Genomic DNA, 18,161 nt, shown 5'->3' with positions numbered 1-18,161 from the left:
GAGAGAGAGAGAGAGAGAGAGAGAGATGCATAAACAAGGAACACAGACAATAGTGGTAAAGACCTGGATGGGGCAGGGGCTGGGAAGAGAGGGGCCAAGGGAAGAGGGAATTGGGGACATCTGTAATACTATCAACAACTTTTAAAAAAGAAAGCAGCACTGTGTATAGTGTTTGAGAAGCTCAGCCTTTGTAATGAGAACTGGACTAGAATCTTAGCTTTGCTGTTTCCTAGAGCTTACCCCTCTTTAACACAGCTATGATATTTACCTTATCGTTAATTATGTGGGATAGAGAATGGACTTAACATAGCACACAGACTATAGTAACAGGTAAGTTAAGAGTATTATTTTTGTTTCCAACAAAAGCTAACTTAAAGCTGATCAATATGGGGAGTTCAGCAGCTAAAGTGAGTTCCCCTAGGGAGAGGAGCAGCCTAGAGGCCCAGGTGGGACTTTTCTGATAGGGCTGATGGGAGGGTGCACTATCAGGGCACAGAGAAGGACTAAGTACAGGTTCAGGCGGGAGAGCACACAAGTTACATTCAGGAGTTACACAAAGGCCTAGTGACTGGTTTTCTGTTTCTTACTTGTGGGCAATATTAGGTTGTTTGAAATTATATTGCAGCCATACTTCCGAGTGCTGAAAAAGCCAAGCTCAGCTGTTGTCAGTAGCCTTGACCGTGGGATACAGAAACCTGGGCAAGTGTACTAAATTATCTAATGGACTATAAGAAGAAAACATTAAGATTTTTATTGTATTTTCAATCTAAAGTTATATTTTGCTAACTTTAATGAAAAGACTGACACCACTCTTTATTTGTTTCTCATGTTAGTTGGTCACATGGTCTGTGAGAATCCTGGGAGAAAACTGGAAGTTATACTGTAAGGAAAAGATATAGTGAGGCAGTCATTTCATTTGCTCACCTTTACATAACAGCTTATTTTTTGTTGTTGTTAGGCAGGTTTGCGGCTTGTATTACCCAATTTCAACTAAACCACCTTTTCTATAATAGTTAAGTGGTAAACAAAATATTCTTTAAAAATATTTTCACAAAAAAAGCATGTGTTAAGGATAATACTAACAATGTAAGAAACATAAAGCACAGTAATAAAGAAGCTTACACTCCATATTGTTATAAGCTTTTCATCAGCAACTTTGCAAGGTAAAAGCAATGATTACCAAGTTGAATCAGTTCTGACACAAGTTGGCCAAAAATGTTTGATGGTACCAGAAAACTATTCAATAACTGTATTTACATCTATTATTGCTAATAACACATTGCCTACACACACAATGTGTTTTGCATTATAGTAAGTAATATTATGACAGGATCAGAAACTCACATTATTTTCAGCAAATAAGTATTCTAGTACTTCATAAATTTTTAGTAAATTGAGTAATAAAGACATAATATTCATATGCATTTTCTTACTGAATAATGTAAGAAAAAAGGTCATATGTCATTTGGTGAAAACTGTTTTTTCTGCCATGTAAAAATAGCTAAAGTAATATGTAAAAACTAATATGGTGACAAATCAAACTGCATGTCTTCATTAGCAAATATTATTAGAAGAAACAAAAAAAATAACTGGAAGGTTTGGGGAAATCTTATTAGAGCAAAGTAAGTAACAAAAGGTTATATAATAATAGAAATATGTTCAGTTTATAATGTTCAACAATTGTTTCAATAAAATTCTTTAAAAAGTACTATTGTGAGACACAAAGAAATAATATACCAATGAAGATAGCCTCCATATTGAGGGATTTGTATAACAAATGTATATATGTTTTAAATAAAAAACTACATATTAGCCTGGCTGGTGTGGCCCAGTGGTTGAGCAATGACCTCAGGAGGTCACTGATTGATTCCAGATCAGGGCTCAATCCCCAGTAGGGGGTGTGGTGTGCAGGAGATAGCCAACTGATGTTGATGTTTCTCATCAATGTCTCTCTCTCTCTCTCTCTCTCTCTTTCTCTCTCTTTTCCTCTTTCTCGCTCTTTCTCTCTCTTTTCCTCCCTCTCTAAAAATCAATGAAAACATTAAAAAACAAAAAAATAAAAAAACCTACATATTAATTACTGAAGAATAGCTTTTCTGACTGAAATTATTTTTTTAAAGGGTAAGATTATAGAGATAGCAGTACATATAAAATTCATTTGCTTCTACCAGTTACAAGTAAGCTAGAAATGCAGAGTGCCTTATGATTCTACAGATGTAGTACACATTGTATACTACTGAGACCTTTATATTTTGAAGCATATCTTTAATATTTTGTAATGATTTAGAGAATAACTATGTATTTTAGCCACAGAGGTTTACTGATTACCTCACAGGAAATTAATTTGAAAAGTTGTAAATGTGAAGATTTAATTCCTTTTTAACAAAAGTAGAAGAATTGAAAATTTGCCCAACTTTTGGGTGATGACAAGTGGTTATCAGCAATATACTACTTATTAGATATTTGGGAAGCAAGTAAACCTTGGTTACCAGCAATATGCTACCTTTGGGTTATCAGCAATATGCTTCCTTTAATTAGGAAAAAAATAAACAATAGCTGTCTCTTTGAAAAATTATATGTGAAAACACTCCTTTGAAGATATAGATTTTTGGAAATTTATGTGATTATGCTATATGAAATGGCATGTCATTCTTAAAGGCTTTCAGATCTGCTCATTTAACAAACTTTGCAGAGAATATTTTTACTGTTTATAGATCTTTCAGATAAAGAACTCTGGTGAGCTTCAAAGACATTTGTTAATAAAATATTTCAAAACACCTCATTTTCTGATAATTGGTATCAAGGAAGATTTACATTTATTTGTGGAATTTCTACAGTTAAGGAAAAATTTTGTTTTCAATTTCAAACTTAGAAAACAGCAAGATTTGGCAAGTACAATCTTTGATCCACTTCTTCCAATTCTGGTATATGCTTGTGGGCTATCTTTTTTTGTTGTTATTATAATAGCCATTAAAACTAAATATCAAAATATAAAAATAAGCTTAACTTAGAAGTTCAATTTCAAATAACTCTATCAAAATATTTCAGACCCAGATTTTCTAAAATATTGAAGCATAGTCAATCAATTCTCTCTATAAAACGCTATCTTTAATCAAATTTTAATGTGGTCAAAAGTATCTACATTTAAATACATATAATAAAATAATTTTTGTTTATTTCACTGATTTTTATTTTACTTATATGTCAATATTTTATATAATAAATAATATATTAGTAACTTAGTATATACACTTAATTTGGAAATAAAATAAGTATATATATATATATACAGATGTATATATTGAGGTTATAAAATAAAAGAAAAAGTCAGGATTAAAAAATGATAGAAAGTGATAAAGGTGCAAAATAATATAAAAACTAGTGCATTAACAAAACATTAGGACACATTGTTCAGATTGTATTTAACAAGCAATGGAGAATCAGTAGATGTATGTAAGCAATAGAGTTAAACTGTCCAAACCCTGGAAAATCATAATTACCTGATGAGTATATACTGGAGAAGGGAGAAACGGAAGGCATAGTGACCAGTAAGAGATTATTTAAATCACTGGTGAAGGGTCAGGAAGGCCATGCATAGGACAGTGTCCTTAGGAATAGGAGCTAATGAACTGGAGTGTGATAAGCTGGATGTGGAGAGCAAAGAGCCTGTAAGAAGAAATCTCAGATCACGCATGCATCCTGGGAAATGAGAGACAGGGTGCATGTTGGCACCTTTATCAGAAATAGAAAAGTCAGAAGCAGAAACTGCCTCTGTACAGACTTCCAGCTTGCAATCAGGCTTTGAAGTGGGACAATCTATTGAGTATTTGAAAATGCAGGTCTGACAATGAAAAGAGGGGCAAAGTACACAAGTGGATTTAGGAACTGTCCATGTGACTTCACTAGGAGAAAAGACAGAACTCGAAAGAAAATAAGAAACCTCATGGTATGGCGATTGGGAAAGAGAAAGTAATAGTCACAATAAAATGCTCAGGAGGGATGATCGGAAAGACAAAGAGAGAACATTAAGGGAAGAGCCATGAAAGAAAAGGATAGTTTCACAAAGGGAGAAATGGTGAAAAGCATCAAGTCTGCAAGTGGTTAGCTAGAAGCTATGGGTGGTGGTGGTGGTGGCTGATCAGGATATTAGAGTAAGGAATACATAAATAAGCATCTACTTTCTCTGACTCAAATAAACTCATTTATATAACAAAGGGAGATCAAAATTTATTTAATGAGATATACATCACATACCAAAGGTAGGTTAATAACCATGTGTTAAAAAATTTAAACAACAAAACAGAACAACTGAACCAGAGTCTGGATGGACTATAGGTTCTAATTAGATTTATCATATTACCTTTTAATACTAATAAATCATTTCATTTTCCTGCAAGTCATTGCTAGCATCCAGAAGGTGGAGAGACCGAGCAAAAAAGAAGGGGGTGAAAAGAAAAAAAACAACAACTCATGGACAGGAACAGCAGAGTGGTGATTACAGAGGGGAGGGGGAGGGGTCAGTGGAGGTGGAGATGGGTATATGGGAGATAAATGGTGATGGGAAAAAATAAAATAAAAATAAAATAAATAAATTTATTCAACCAGATATAATGTAAGATTTCCTGTAATCTGAAAAATCATAGTTCTTCTAAAATTGATATTATTGCTTTTGTAAATATTGGTTAAGATGGGGCACTCTTAATATATATATATATATATAATTATTGGAGATTGTGCTTGGTTTATAAATAACCCTTCAATATTAAACACATTGAGCAAAACTACAAACCAAATACATTAATTAAAATCATACTAAATACTAAAATGAACTTTAAAAAAATGACATTTGTCTTAAATGTTTCCACTCTTTTTGCAACCACAATTATATAATTTTATGGTTGAACACAACTTGAAAGGAACTCGTTGACTCTTAATTAACCAAGTGGATAAAGGAATAGAAACTTAAAAACACACATATTTCATATTAAAGAAGGATACTGACTTTATGTTCATAGTGGAGAGAAAAAGGAATAACTTAAAATGGTAAGAAACGTTTCTTTAACACTCTATAGGATGTGGACAAATTATCTGATAGACATGAAAGCTAGAAAAATAAATTTTATATCTAAGCTTTAAGCTGTCAAAAAAGTTCATTTTAGCAATTAACTGTTACACTTTTCTGAAAAAAAAATAATCAAAGGATTTTCCTTATATAATCACCATTAAGCACTCTAGGTACTTAGGTAAAAATTAGTAAATTATATACATAAGACTGTGCAAAGTTAAGAAAACATAACTTACCGTCTTTTCTTTCCCAGGTTCCACCTGATCAGGCTTCGCCGCACATACTTCCTGTGGCTGATCTTTTATTTTCTGAGTTGCCCCATCATCTCCCTCAGGCAATGTCTGGAGAATCCCAGGCGGAACCTCCTCCATCTGCATCGGTGGTGCTTTCTTTTCTTGCACTGCCTGAGGAGCCACTCTGTCTTCAGGCGTTTCTTCAGCAACTTGTACTTGAGTTTTAAGTAAAGTCTGTTTCTGTTCCTCCTCTAGAGCTGATGCTTTTGCTCCTGGAGGAAACATTTTGTCTTCAGGGGTTGGCTTTTTGTCTTTAGGAGGTGGCTTTTTTTCTTCTGGAGGTGGCTTTTTGTCCTCAGTGGTTGGTTTTTTCTCTTCAGGAGGTGGCTTTTTGTCTTCAGTGGTTGCCTTTTTTTCCTCAGGGTGGCTGTTTTGGCTTTTTGTCTTCAGTGGTTGCCTTTTTTTCCTCAGGAGGTGGCTGTTTTTCTTCAGTGGTTGGTTTTTCCTCTTCAGGAGGTGGTTTTTTTCCTTCAGTGGTTGCCTTTTTTTCTTCAGGAGGTGGCTGTTTTTCTTCAGTGGTTGGTTTTTTTTCTTCTGGAGGTGGTTTTTTATCTTCAGGGGTTGCCTTTTTTTCTTGAAGGGCTAAAACTTGGTCTTTTTCTTGTTTACGCTCTTCTTGTTTTTTATCTGTGGTTACCTTGGGAAGCATTTTTTCAAATAAAGGTGTTTCTTTTACTTTTTCTGATATGATTTTTTCACCTTCTGTTTTTCCTTCTTGTTCCTTCTTTTTAACTTTTCCTTGACCAGGCATTGCAGTTTTCTGAGGTGATAGTTCTGTATGGAAAGGCATAGGAGAGGCTTTTGGCCCTGAAGGTGCAGGAGGCATTTTGCCCATGTCTCCAAGCTGCCCTGACATCGCCCTCTGGGTTTGGCAATTTAAACAAAGCCATTCTTGAATCTGCAAATAAAACAGCATTAAACAGATTAATTATATGATCATGTATTTTTTACACTGCATTTACCAAGGCTAAATCTGGCAATTTCTAGTTCTTTTTGTATATGGAGAATTGAATCACTGTTTTCTAAATCAGTGAAACAGTGATTTTAAAGAAGACTGCAAAAAGACTATCTGAAATAAAAAAAATATGAGGGACCCTTAAAGATGACTAATTTACTCTCCTCACTATAAAAAAGAAAATAAATCTTTAACAATAAAGATGGACCCAGGAAAATACTCTCTCTTTTTCCTTTTTCTGTGTGTGAAAAATCTGCATTTGCTCCAAATAGAACTATTAAATTTCATAGTAATTTTCATTTAATCACCAATTAATCAAGATTTTTTTTTAATTTAGCCTATAGTTGTGTATCTCTTGACTTGGGTCAAAGGTAGCTCTATGTACCACAGTAGAACTTTACAAAGTACATGGAGATTTTTCAAGAATCACTTAGGCATAATTCTATGTGCTGTAGGATTAAAGTAAAATTTCATTCTTAATAACATTCACGCTTCTCATGCAGTTGAACAAGACACATTCACAGGCTCCAACTGTTTGGTATCTTTACACCCACATTTTTTGAATTGCTGACCAAAACAGTTCCTTATATCTCTGTTCCTCAGTGTAATTCATGGGCTACCTTTGCCAAACTATGGTGAGGACATGCAAATTCATGGGAACTACACCAAAACTATTTTAGCAGGATCCTGGCATAGAAGAAGGTGGATCTGCCCTTTTAATAAATTGTGGGTTAATTCTTTTGCAAACTGAGGATTGAAAACTCTCTCAAAATATGTACTAATAATTATAAGGGAGACAGATTATATTCAACTAATATTATTACAGAATCCTTCTCTTACTGATGTACATTGTGCTTTTTCTTACATTATAGTTGCTATCATGTACAAAGTAAAAGCTATACGTATAGCTTCTAATTGTTACCATTTAATGAGTTCTTATTCTGTAGAGTATACAATTGGAGGTTCATACAAAATAGTATTGCATTCATGTTTCATTGTCTTCTGCAAAGTTCAATTTCAAAATGCTTTTCATACTACTACATCACTCTTTTCAGTTGCATAACTTAAATTATTTAGAGACAAAAATCACTTACTGTTCTAAGATATTATCAGATATATTAAGTTTCATTTCTTACTACAGCTTCCAATTTCTTTAGAGACATAAAAAGGGTTGCTTTATAATGGCTCTTTTGAAATCTGTAAGCCACTATAATTCTTATTTGCTGATCTAAAAGAGTAAAGACAAAAGTCAAATATTTAACTTCAGGAAAATGCTGTCTACAAAACATTAGTATGTATTATGGATTAATTTGCTCTTTGTATGATCATCCAGTACCAATTCCCTTCTTAATTCCTTCTTAAGCAGCTCTGAAGTGAATTGTGGCTTTTTAATATAAAAGTCTTAGGGGGGAAAAAACCTGATTTGATCCCTTATGTCAAATACTAAAAGCTCCGGCCCATGTGCAGAATTGTCCCTGGAGGAGATACTTGCATATTATTTACAGAAAATCAATGTTAATCTCTGCTGTGGGTTTAAAAACTTGGTTGAGCCACATTTAAGAAATCTTCATTCAGAACCTGATATTTTAAAAAACAAAACAGACACAAAGAGCTGGATCACTGTGCCATTTTGTGAAATGGATTCTCAAATTCAAATTCAGGTGTGTTAACCGTTTCCGTCCAGGGCATATCCTAATGTAAACAAGGAAATTTTTAGTATACCAAGAATACAGGTTTAATTACATTGGCAATTCTTTTTTTTTAATTCTTTATTGTTTAAAGTATTGCATATGTCTCTATTCTCCCATTGACCTCTCCCTGGCCACCCTACCCGCTGTCCCCCACACATGCCCTTACCCCCCTTGTGTCTGTGTTCATTGGCAATTCTTGTCAATTTAAAATATGGTTATTTTATCTGAGTTTTGGAGAAATATTATTCTTACAAAATTCTCCTCTCTTGCTACTTTCAATATATAATACCACAGTGGCACACAACTCTTGTTAAAAGGTGTATTGAGGAAATTAACACAGTGACTATTTCAAGGAAGTATATTCAATATTTTCACACATTTGAAGTTCAGATAGGATAAAAGGTATGTTCCAATTAATCTTATTATAAAACACTTCATTCTCCTGATTTAAAATAATGCTTAATAAACATACAAGCAGTGATAACCCACTCACTACTAAGGTCTCAAGGCAAAGAGAAGGCAATAGTGCCAATCTAAAAGAAACAGAATTTATCCTTACAGTTTCGTTGGCTACTTCAAATTCATGTTTTGCTTGATATCTCGTACAGATTCATTTAAACTTAATATTTTTAATCATTGCTATTTTGTAATATTTTTAACATGATGTTGTTTTACTTGTTCTCTTGGTTGCATGATTGACTAGCATTTTGAGTAAAACTACAAGGCAAAGCCTAATTTTTTTTTTTTTTTTTTTTACTGTCACCAAAATTAATCTGGAAACTGAGGTTACTATTCTTATTATGTTACAAATAACTATGACAACTATGTAATTACTAGAGGCCTGGTGCACAAATTCCTGCACCAGTGGAGGGTCCCTTAGCCCGGCCTGCCGGATCGGGCCGAAACTGGCTCTCTGAAATACCCTGAGGGGTCCCAGATTGCAAGAGGACACAGGCAGCCCAAAGGACCCCACCGGGGCCACAATTGGGGCCAGGTAAGGACACAGGAGGTTGGCCAGCTGAGGAGGGACCACGAGAGGGCTCCAGGGTATGTCCAGCCCATCTTGCTCAATCCCAGTTGGCCCGACCCCAGCAGCAAGCAAATCTACCAGTTGGAGCCTCTGCACGCTGGTGGTCAGCACATGTCATAGCGATGGTCGACTGGTCGACTGTCTGCCCCCTGGTGGTCAGTGCACATCATAGTGAGTGGTTGAGTGGCATTAGCATATCATTAGCATATTATGCTTTGATTGGTTGAATGGTCAACCGGTCAACTGGACATTTAGCATATTAGGCTTTTATTATATAGGATTCTGTATATTTCTTTCTATCTATGATGTACACATAGCATTTGGAAAGTGTATTTGTAATACTTATTCCATCAAAGAATGCACATCAAAGTAGGAAGATTAGGACATGCGTAAAAATAAGTATACTAATAATTTGCATCAAAAAATAAGGAAAATAAAAAGAATGCAATGGATTTAACAGGATTGTCTGATGAATCCATTTAGAACAGGGGTGGGCAAACTTTTTGACTCAGGTTCTTAAACTGGACCGGAGGGCTGGAACAAAAGCATGGATGGAGTGTTTGTGTGAACTAATATAAATTCAAAGTAAACATCATTACATAAAAGGTACAGTCTTTTTTTTTTTTTTTTTTAGTTTTACTCATTTCAAACGGGCCGGATCCGGCCCGCGGGCCGTAGTTTGCCCACGGCTGATTTAGAACATAGATTTAATACATTATGAGTCTCACAAGAGTATTTTTTCACCAATCAGAAATGTTGAATGGATGGTCTCAAATATGTGTCTCTTTTTTCTGCATCCCTAGAACCAAAATTAGAATGCCAACATAATCAAGAAGGACATTTTAATATCAATATAGAACTGAAAGACAGAGAAAAAACTTATAGTAACACCAAAATTTTATATTTCTTTAAACATGTACATTTAATTTTGTTTTATTGTGAGGGTAGAAAAACTCAGAGGCAACAGTAAAATCTAAAATGGAAATGAGAAAAGAAAAATGGACCAACATGAGTAAAAATGAAATTTCATTTTGGACAACAAAAGTCATTGTCATTATCATACATCACTAAATACAAACACAATTACTGGAATAATTTGTTTCACAAAAATAATTTGGGAAATGCTCTGTAAACACCTAAGAAGATGTAAAAATCTGTGGTTCACTTTTTTTTGCATTCTTTACCAAAACATAATCCCAAAGATTTTTTTTTTATCAATATAGTCAGGAATTTAATTAAGATGTATTATATAACTAGGTCTAAAAATATTATCTGTACTTTTAATTCCTCAATAACTATACCATTAAATACTCATAATGTTTCTAGTCCAGTGGCAATCTGAAGATAAATTAATCAAGATTCTTTAAATTATATAAGAATTCAGTGCATAATAAACCATTGCCATATATGATTTTTCACTAGCTGAAAAGATTTTACCAGACATACCATTATGTAACACTTGCAATTGTGAAACACATGACTATTCGTATTTTGCCTTATAGTTAAATATCAAGTTATGGTTTCCTCTTTGAAATAAAGACAGTCAGTTAGGCAATAAAAAATATACACTATAAATTATGTATAATGTATTATATATGTGTGTGTATATATATATATATATACATATATATGTGTATATATATATATATTGAAAGCATTTCTATTATTTACTTTAGTTTACTACATAGAAAATTACAAAATATAAATGCTTACATAGGCTTTTTAACATACTAGTCATCAATATGGATGCTTTCAGACCATTTCTATTTGTTTTTCTTTGTTTTTAAAATAGATATTACTTTTAGTATACTCTTAGTATCTTGATAGTACAAAACATAATAAAGTTTATATTTCAGCCTTAGCCGGTTTGGCTCAGTGGATAGAGCATCGGCCTGCAGACTGAAGGGTCCCAGTTTCAATTCTGGTCAAGGTCTGGTCTGGGTTGCAGGCTTGAACCCTAGTGTGGGGCATGCAGGAGGCAGTCGATCAATGATTCTCTCTCATCATCAATGTTCTCTCTCTCTCTCCCCTCCTTTGCCTTCCTCTCTGAAATCAATAAAAATATGTATTTTTTAAAAAGTTTATGCTTCATCTAGATTTTTAATGTATTAAATAAATGCAGAAGACTCTATAAAATCAAAAACATTTTATTCAAAGTTTTAATATTAATAACCAGTATATCAATATTCATCCAAGTAGGAAAATTCTGTTAGTTTATAAAAACTGTAACCCCACTTTGATCAAACATACTAGAACATATTCAATTGTCAGCTAGTACATGTTAATAAAATGTATTTATTTTAAAATTAAATAATCAGGGCTTGTTCCAAACAAAATAAACCTCCAAAAATCCATTAATCTTAAGTGGAGAGTGAGAAATGAAGGCAATAAAAACACAAAAAAAGGATGCTGCTGTGCTACTCAGCATTTTTCCATCAATAAGCAATTTGCTTTATATAACAGTTCAGCTGTAACTATAGCAACAATACCATTAAGGAAAATCTGAGAACTTCAGGCTTGCCTATTTATTTTTCCAAGTATCTTTTCTGAAGCATGATAATAAGACCTACAGCAGGTTGAAATTTGCCATTAGACTTAAAATGAAAGGAAAGCTATGGTTGCAAAACTTACACAGCATGCATATTTGTATTTGAAAAATCTTAATAGCATTTTCACAAGAACTTTCATTAAAAGACCAACTGGACTTATTTTTGAAGTTTATATAATTTCCATCAATGAGGTATTTAAGCAGAGACTTGGTTGCCCCTACTCAAAATTCTGTAAAGAAAAAGCTAGCAATCAAGGAATTGGTACTACTAGTATAATACCATTGAGTTTCCTGCTTACTATTAAGATTTTGAGTCAACAATAAAATTTTTACATGGGTTTTTGTTTTTCTGTTTACTTGATTATTATTCAGAATGTTATTTTTTTAAGCTGAGAAATAATTACACTAATAATCTTCTTAGAAATCACTATAACTCATTGACAGATCCAAAAATTGGGAGCAGTGTTATCTGCAAATTGCCACTTGTATCAATGTCACTTACAGTCTTAGCATTAGGGTGTTCTGTTTATTGAAGGCCCATGCACTCTGACAATTCAATTTACATCCTGAAAATCATTTTTTGCTTATTAAATGTCTAAATTATTTCCTTTTGTCCCTGAAAGGGAAAAAGACTGAAATCACAGTTCATGCGTTCTTTTTTCAGATTACAAAATCAGTTGTTCAGACTACACAATTAGAATATTAGAAATCTATGATCACTCATGAGACTGCACTGTGCAACTATATGCAATAATGTACTTATAAAATTTCTATTCTTATTCCTTGCTTCCTAAAAGTGAATGTGTGTCGACTCTTTTTCTTATCGTACTCTTTTTGACTTGAATATATACTTCCCTCAGTATTTTTGTTCCCTTTACAAGCACTGAAACAAAACTCATTCATATCCAAAATACATAATTGAAATATTGGGGTTCATCCACTTTTAATTTATATGTAGTTATAAGAATTATATAAGAGTATATTAGAACATAATGACTCATATAAAAACTAAGAAAAAAAGGCATATAATTTTAAAGGAATTACTGAATGTGAAGGGTAGGAATCAATAACAAATTCTAATAGAATATTGGATACTGTTAGGAACTTGTACTGAAGTTATCACTCTTAGGTCTAAATTGATCAGTGGTTCTGTCCCTACTCATCTCTTCTTTTATGTCTATGCTTATTTCTCTAAGACCCTCACATCCCTATACACCCACATGAATCTCTGTTTCATTCAGTAGAATCTTTAAATGTAAGTTTCTATATAATGTAAACTACATTAACAGAAATTTCTATGATAGAAACATGCCAACTAAAGTCTTGTATTTTACACCAGGGATTAAAGCTATATTTAGATTATAATTGCATACTCCTAATTGATATTCTTTTTCAGTCAATTCTTCATTGACTAAAGGATAATTTTTCTAGCCACTTTCTCATCACAGTTCAATTGTATTTTCCTAAACTAAAAAGCAATCTCAGAATGTTTGGCATTTTAAATACCATTACATAAATAATATGTAAATACACAAATGAATTATTTCAAATACCTCTGAATAGTACATGAACACAATTTTATAAAACTTATTAATGAAAATCAGAGGCTTAGTTTCTTTTTATAAATATATATGTGCAAATGAATATATATTTATATTTATGCAAAATATATATTTATTTGCATGGATAAGAACAAAATAGTGTTCATTTCCCTAATATCTTCCTAACTCCCTCTCTCTCTCCTTCTCTCCCTCCTATCTATCTCTATCTCTCGCTCTCTGGATAGAGGGCAGCAGGAAGAGAGGAGGTATGAAGATCACTCCCAAATTTCTGCCACAAATTTCTGGCTGGATTGTTGTATCATTTACTAAGATAGGAACAACAGGGAGAAGGAGATATTTGAATATCCACTATTTTAGAAACATCGATGAGAGAGAAACATCGATCAGCCACCTCCTGCACATCCCCTCCTGGGGATGTGCCCGCAACCCAGGTACATGCCCTTGACTGGAATCGAACCTGGGACCTTTCAGTCCGCAGGCCGACGCTCTAGCCACTGAGCCAAACCGGCTTCGGCTAAAGAAATTCTTTAATGTATCAAGTGATGATGCTGAGTTAATTGTTCCTATGGGTCGGAAGCTCAGAAAAGAGATATGATACAGAGATGCACATTTGGGAGTAACAGCAAATCTATAATGTTTTAAGCTATGGAAATTGATGAAATCCAAAGAAAAGGATATAGAGTAAGAAGATATGAGGAGCTATAGCCAAACCCTGAAGCTGTATAACATTCGGAAGCTTGGTTGAAGGTAATGACCTAACATCAGAGCCTGAGAATGAGCAGGGAAAGTCATAGGTAGAACAGAAAAAGAAGCATGAACCATGGAAACCATGAAAAAAACCCTTGGCCCGTGTTTCCAAGTGGTTAGAGCATGTTGGCGTATGCACCAAAGGGTCACAGATTCGGTTCCCAGTCAAGGGCACATACTGAGATTGTAGGTTGGATCCCCAGTCCTGGTCCGGGCTTGTGCAGGAGGCAACCAATCGATACATCTCTCTCACAGTCTCTGTTTCTCTCTCACACCCTCCCCTTTTCCACTCTCTCTAAAACTCAATGGAAAACTATCTTCTGGTGAGAATTAACAACAACAAAAAAAGGCAAATAAACCAAGAAAAAGAGAGTGAGGAAAAGCAGTCCTTGCCTGGGTGGGTTGATGGTGCAAATAAACTGGATTCCCGAAATTTATTAGAGACTAGCAAGAATCAATTGTTTTGGTAAATTGATATAACAGAGTTGTTGGGATATGGGAAATGCAAGCATAAAATATAAGTAACCCTTTAGAGAAGTTTCATGGTCAAGGGTAAGTGGAAATAAATCACTGCATGAAATGAATATAAATTCAAGGCCATAAAATCTGAAAACAGATAACCCGGATTTGGAAACAGGCTCTGCTAGTTCCTAGCTGTGTGGATTTATATAAGTTACTTAATCTTTCTGTGCCTCAATGAATTCATTTTAAAACTGGTGACAATAACAACTTCATCAGAGGTTTTGTGAAAACACACACACACACACACACACACACACACACACACGACATATGTGGAGTTCTTAGAACCATATCTGATAAATATTGGATACTATACATATTTGTTATAGTTTAGTTCAACATGCAAAAATCTTTAGCGCCTTCAAATACTGATTGACAGAATCCAACATAGAAGAAAAAATGAAATATATTTATCATTATCTTTAGGAGGAGAAATTGATGATTCTAAATCATCTCATTTTTGCTTAAGAGAAGATTCTATTTTTATGAGCATTTATCACTTTTATAATAAAATACTAATTATATTTTAGAAAAAAATGCACGTCATAAAATTGTGCATAATTATATAGGTTGGGAAAAGAATAACAATGATAAAAGCTATTTATCTACTTTTGTTGAAAATCTTACATGTAATTATGTGTGTGTATATATATATATGTATATAAACAGAAAAAATACTGCAGGAATATTTGCCACAATTATTAACAGTAGCTAATTATAAGTGAGAGAGTTATAGAGTATTTCGATTTTATTTGCTTTGCTCCTATTTATTTTCTACATTTTCTGCAATTAGTGGAAAATGCTACTTAAAAAATTAAAGACATTTTTCTCTGGATCCTGGAAGTCTATAAATTAGGGCTTGATCAGAACCCAAGCTACTTAGCTGATACTGAAGTACTGAACGTGGGCCACCAATCTCGGGCCAACAATCTCCGGCCACTGAGTCAGCACTGGCCTTTCTATCCAAATCCCTGAGGTAGACTCAAAAATCTTGTTAGCTACATATTGCTGCCTAAACAATGTTCATGAAATACAAATCTGTGTATGACAAACTCCTAGAATGACTCTCCTTCCTTATGAATAAAACTGTCCATTTGTAAGCCCCACCACATGCATTCATAAGTAGAAGGTCAGTGAATGCATTTTCTCTCTCAGGGTTAAATGTTTTTCATTTTTCACAATTTACTTGCTCAGAGGCCCTTTCTTTTCTCACATAAAACTGGCGACAATAATAACTTCACCAGAGGTTATTAGCCAAGTTTTGCCTGTCCTTCAGAAACTGTTTTGTTAGCTAGTACTCCCAAAGCATACTACAGTAACTTCCTCTTTGTGTATGTCTTCTCCAGTCTCAGCCATTTAAATACAGGATAAGCCCTGGCCGGTGTGGCTGGGCCAGCGCTCTAACCACTGAGCCCCCCGCCAGGGCAAGGCTTCATCACTTTCTGTTGCCTCTTAGTAGTTGTAAGTCACCAAAAGATGTGAAACTCAATATAACGTTGGGAGAGATAACGGGCTTGATACCATCTTAGAATCCTAAGATTAAGAGACTGTTACATCATTACACAATTAAAGGTGAGATAGAAGCAAAAAGAAAATGCAACAGAAGATAGACTTTCAACATGCATTAGACAATCCAATTATGTAACTAACATCTTTGTCCTAATTTCCTGCCTAAAAGAGCAAATTTTGGCTTGACATAGAAGTTCAGTTTCTCTGGTAGCTACTATCAGATAGTGAAAACAAAAACAAACAACAAAACAAACAAAAACCCAATGTGAGTATCCTGGCCCTTTTTTACTTGTTTCTCACAGTAATAGTAATTACAATAGGGAACATTTTTTTTTGAGCAGTGACTATGTGCCAGACACTGTGCTGAGTGCTTTACCTGAGTTAACTCTTTAAACCATCACAACAATTCTATGAGCTATGCCAGGTTATTATTCTCATTTACGGATGAGGAAACTGAGGCAAAGGAGGGAACAGTAACTGCTGAGATCACGCAGTGAGCCACTGAGACAGGATTCAGGCCCAGGCATTCTGGCGCCTAAGTCTTTGATCTTTCTTAAACAGTACTCTACAGTGCTTCTCACAGTCACTTAATGGCATCAAACTTAGAATACTTCTTTACTGACATTACATAATTTGTACAAAATACTTCTGTGAGCTTGGTGGGCATAAGTCAGTAACTCTAAACCCATCACGAGTTCTAGCCACTGTGAAGGTTAAATGTCTGGGCTTTCAATGCGAGGTCTACATAAGGAAAAAAAACATAACTTTTGGGGTGGTCAGTCATCCTCCTCCACGAGGAAACTAACCTTGGTACTTTTATTACTAAATCTGTTTATTTAAAATATGTTTTCTTATTTCTGAGTTTAGTGTTTTTTTTACTTTCCTATACACATATACTCTACAAAGTTCCATATATTTCTATAAAATATACATAAAACATAACACTGTGTATCTCTGAAATAAGTAAATGTATTTTGTACATAAACAGATTTAGTTATAATGGTATCAATGGATTTTATCAATGAGATACTGCTTACTGATATAAGTAGGTGTTATAGACAATACTCTATAACAAATTATCATTTGAAATTTATTATTGTGAAAATCAGGCTAAATAAAAGCTAACATGTTACCCATAAAGTATCATGGTGAACTAGCTAAAGGGTGCATAGTCATTATCCTTCCATTTCCTTATAGCAGTGATATAACATTCTTGTACCACATTATGAATTAGTTCTTTTTATAAAGTTTTTCCCCCTACAACAATACAGGTTCTTAGAAAAGGTCCTAAAATATAGCTCTTTTTAAAAATATATTTTTTTATTCATATCAGAGAGGAAGGGAGAGGAAGAGATAGAAACATCAATGATGAGAGAGAATGAGCTGCCTCCTGCCTGCCCCCTACTGGAGATCGAACCCGCAACCTTGGCATGTACCCTTGACCGAAATCAAACCTGGGACCCTTCAGTCTGCAGGCTGATGCTCTATCCACTGAGCCAAACCAGCTAGGGCTAAAATATAACTCTTTTTATTTTACTGTAAAGATCAGATGCTTTTTATCATGGCCATGGTTAAAAAATCATTTCCTTCAGGCAATTGTTCTTCGCACACTCTTTAGTTTTGCAGCGCTACACATTCTTATGTCTATCTCCTTTTTAAAAGTGCAGGAACCTGGCAGTGTTCTAGCACCAGCTCCCATTTGTTTTCACGCAAGTGCACAGTCTGGGGAGGTAATCAAACACTGGGAGCAGGTGCTGCTCTCCCCACTGCTCCCCGAGTTCCCCATGTGGAAAGGACATGGCACAGGGTTGGACACCCACTATCAGAGGCCCAACAACAGATGGACCGACTAAGATGAGCACTGCTGCCAAAATCTGGAAATGTCAAAATAAAACAGAACACGGAGGTTGAGGGAAATGGGAAAGTGGTATGTGTGAAAATGGAACCTGAAATTAGAATCAATGTTGAAGAAAGTAAGATTAAAAATGCGTTTTCAGTTTCTGCAAGAATTCAGTTCACGTGTGGATGTTTTTAAAAAGAGAAGGAACCGGGCCCTTATTTTTTGTACATGTGCTACAGAAGCCAGGAGGACGCTTATTTTCTGATAGTCTGTTTTAATTGTCTTAGCTTTCTTCTGTTTATTTAGGAAGCTTATGCTAATAAGTAAATATAGAGGTCTGAGCCATTAAAGAATGTGTGTTTTTGTTGCTTTTTAATCCTCACCTGAGGATATTTTTTT

The 18,161-nt window shown here is 34.4% G+C and overlaps 1 protein-coding gene across 1 annotated transcript in view; it reads right to left on the bottom strand.

The window, feature by feature from the left end:
• PCLO (piccolo presynaptic cytomatrix protein) overlaps positions 1-18,161 on the bottom strand; it is a 296,737-nt gene that overhangs the window by 156,051 nt on the left and 122,525 nt on the right. Inside the window, 2 exon segments of the mRNA XM_006777145.2 lie at positions 5,302-5,706; positions 5,756-6,256. Of these exon segments, the coding sequence (XP_006777208.1) occupies positions 5,302-5,706; positions 5,756-6,256 (906 nt within the window).

Source organism: Myotis davidii, unplaced genomic scaffold (assembly GCF_000327345.1).
Source record: "Myotis davidii unplaced genomic scaffold, ASM32734v1 scaffold49, whole genome shotgun sequence".
NCBI lineage: Eukaryota > Metazoa > Chordata > Mammalia > Chiroptera > Vespertilionidae > Myotis > Myotis davidii.
This window is presented reverse-complemented; position numbering and strand designations above follow the sequence as displayed.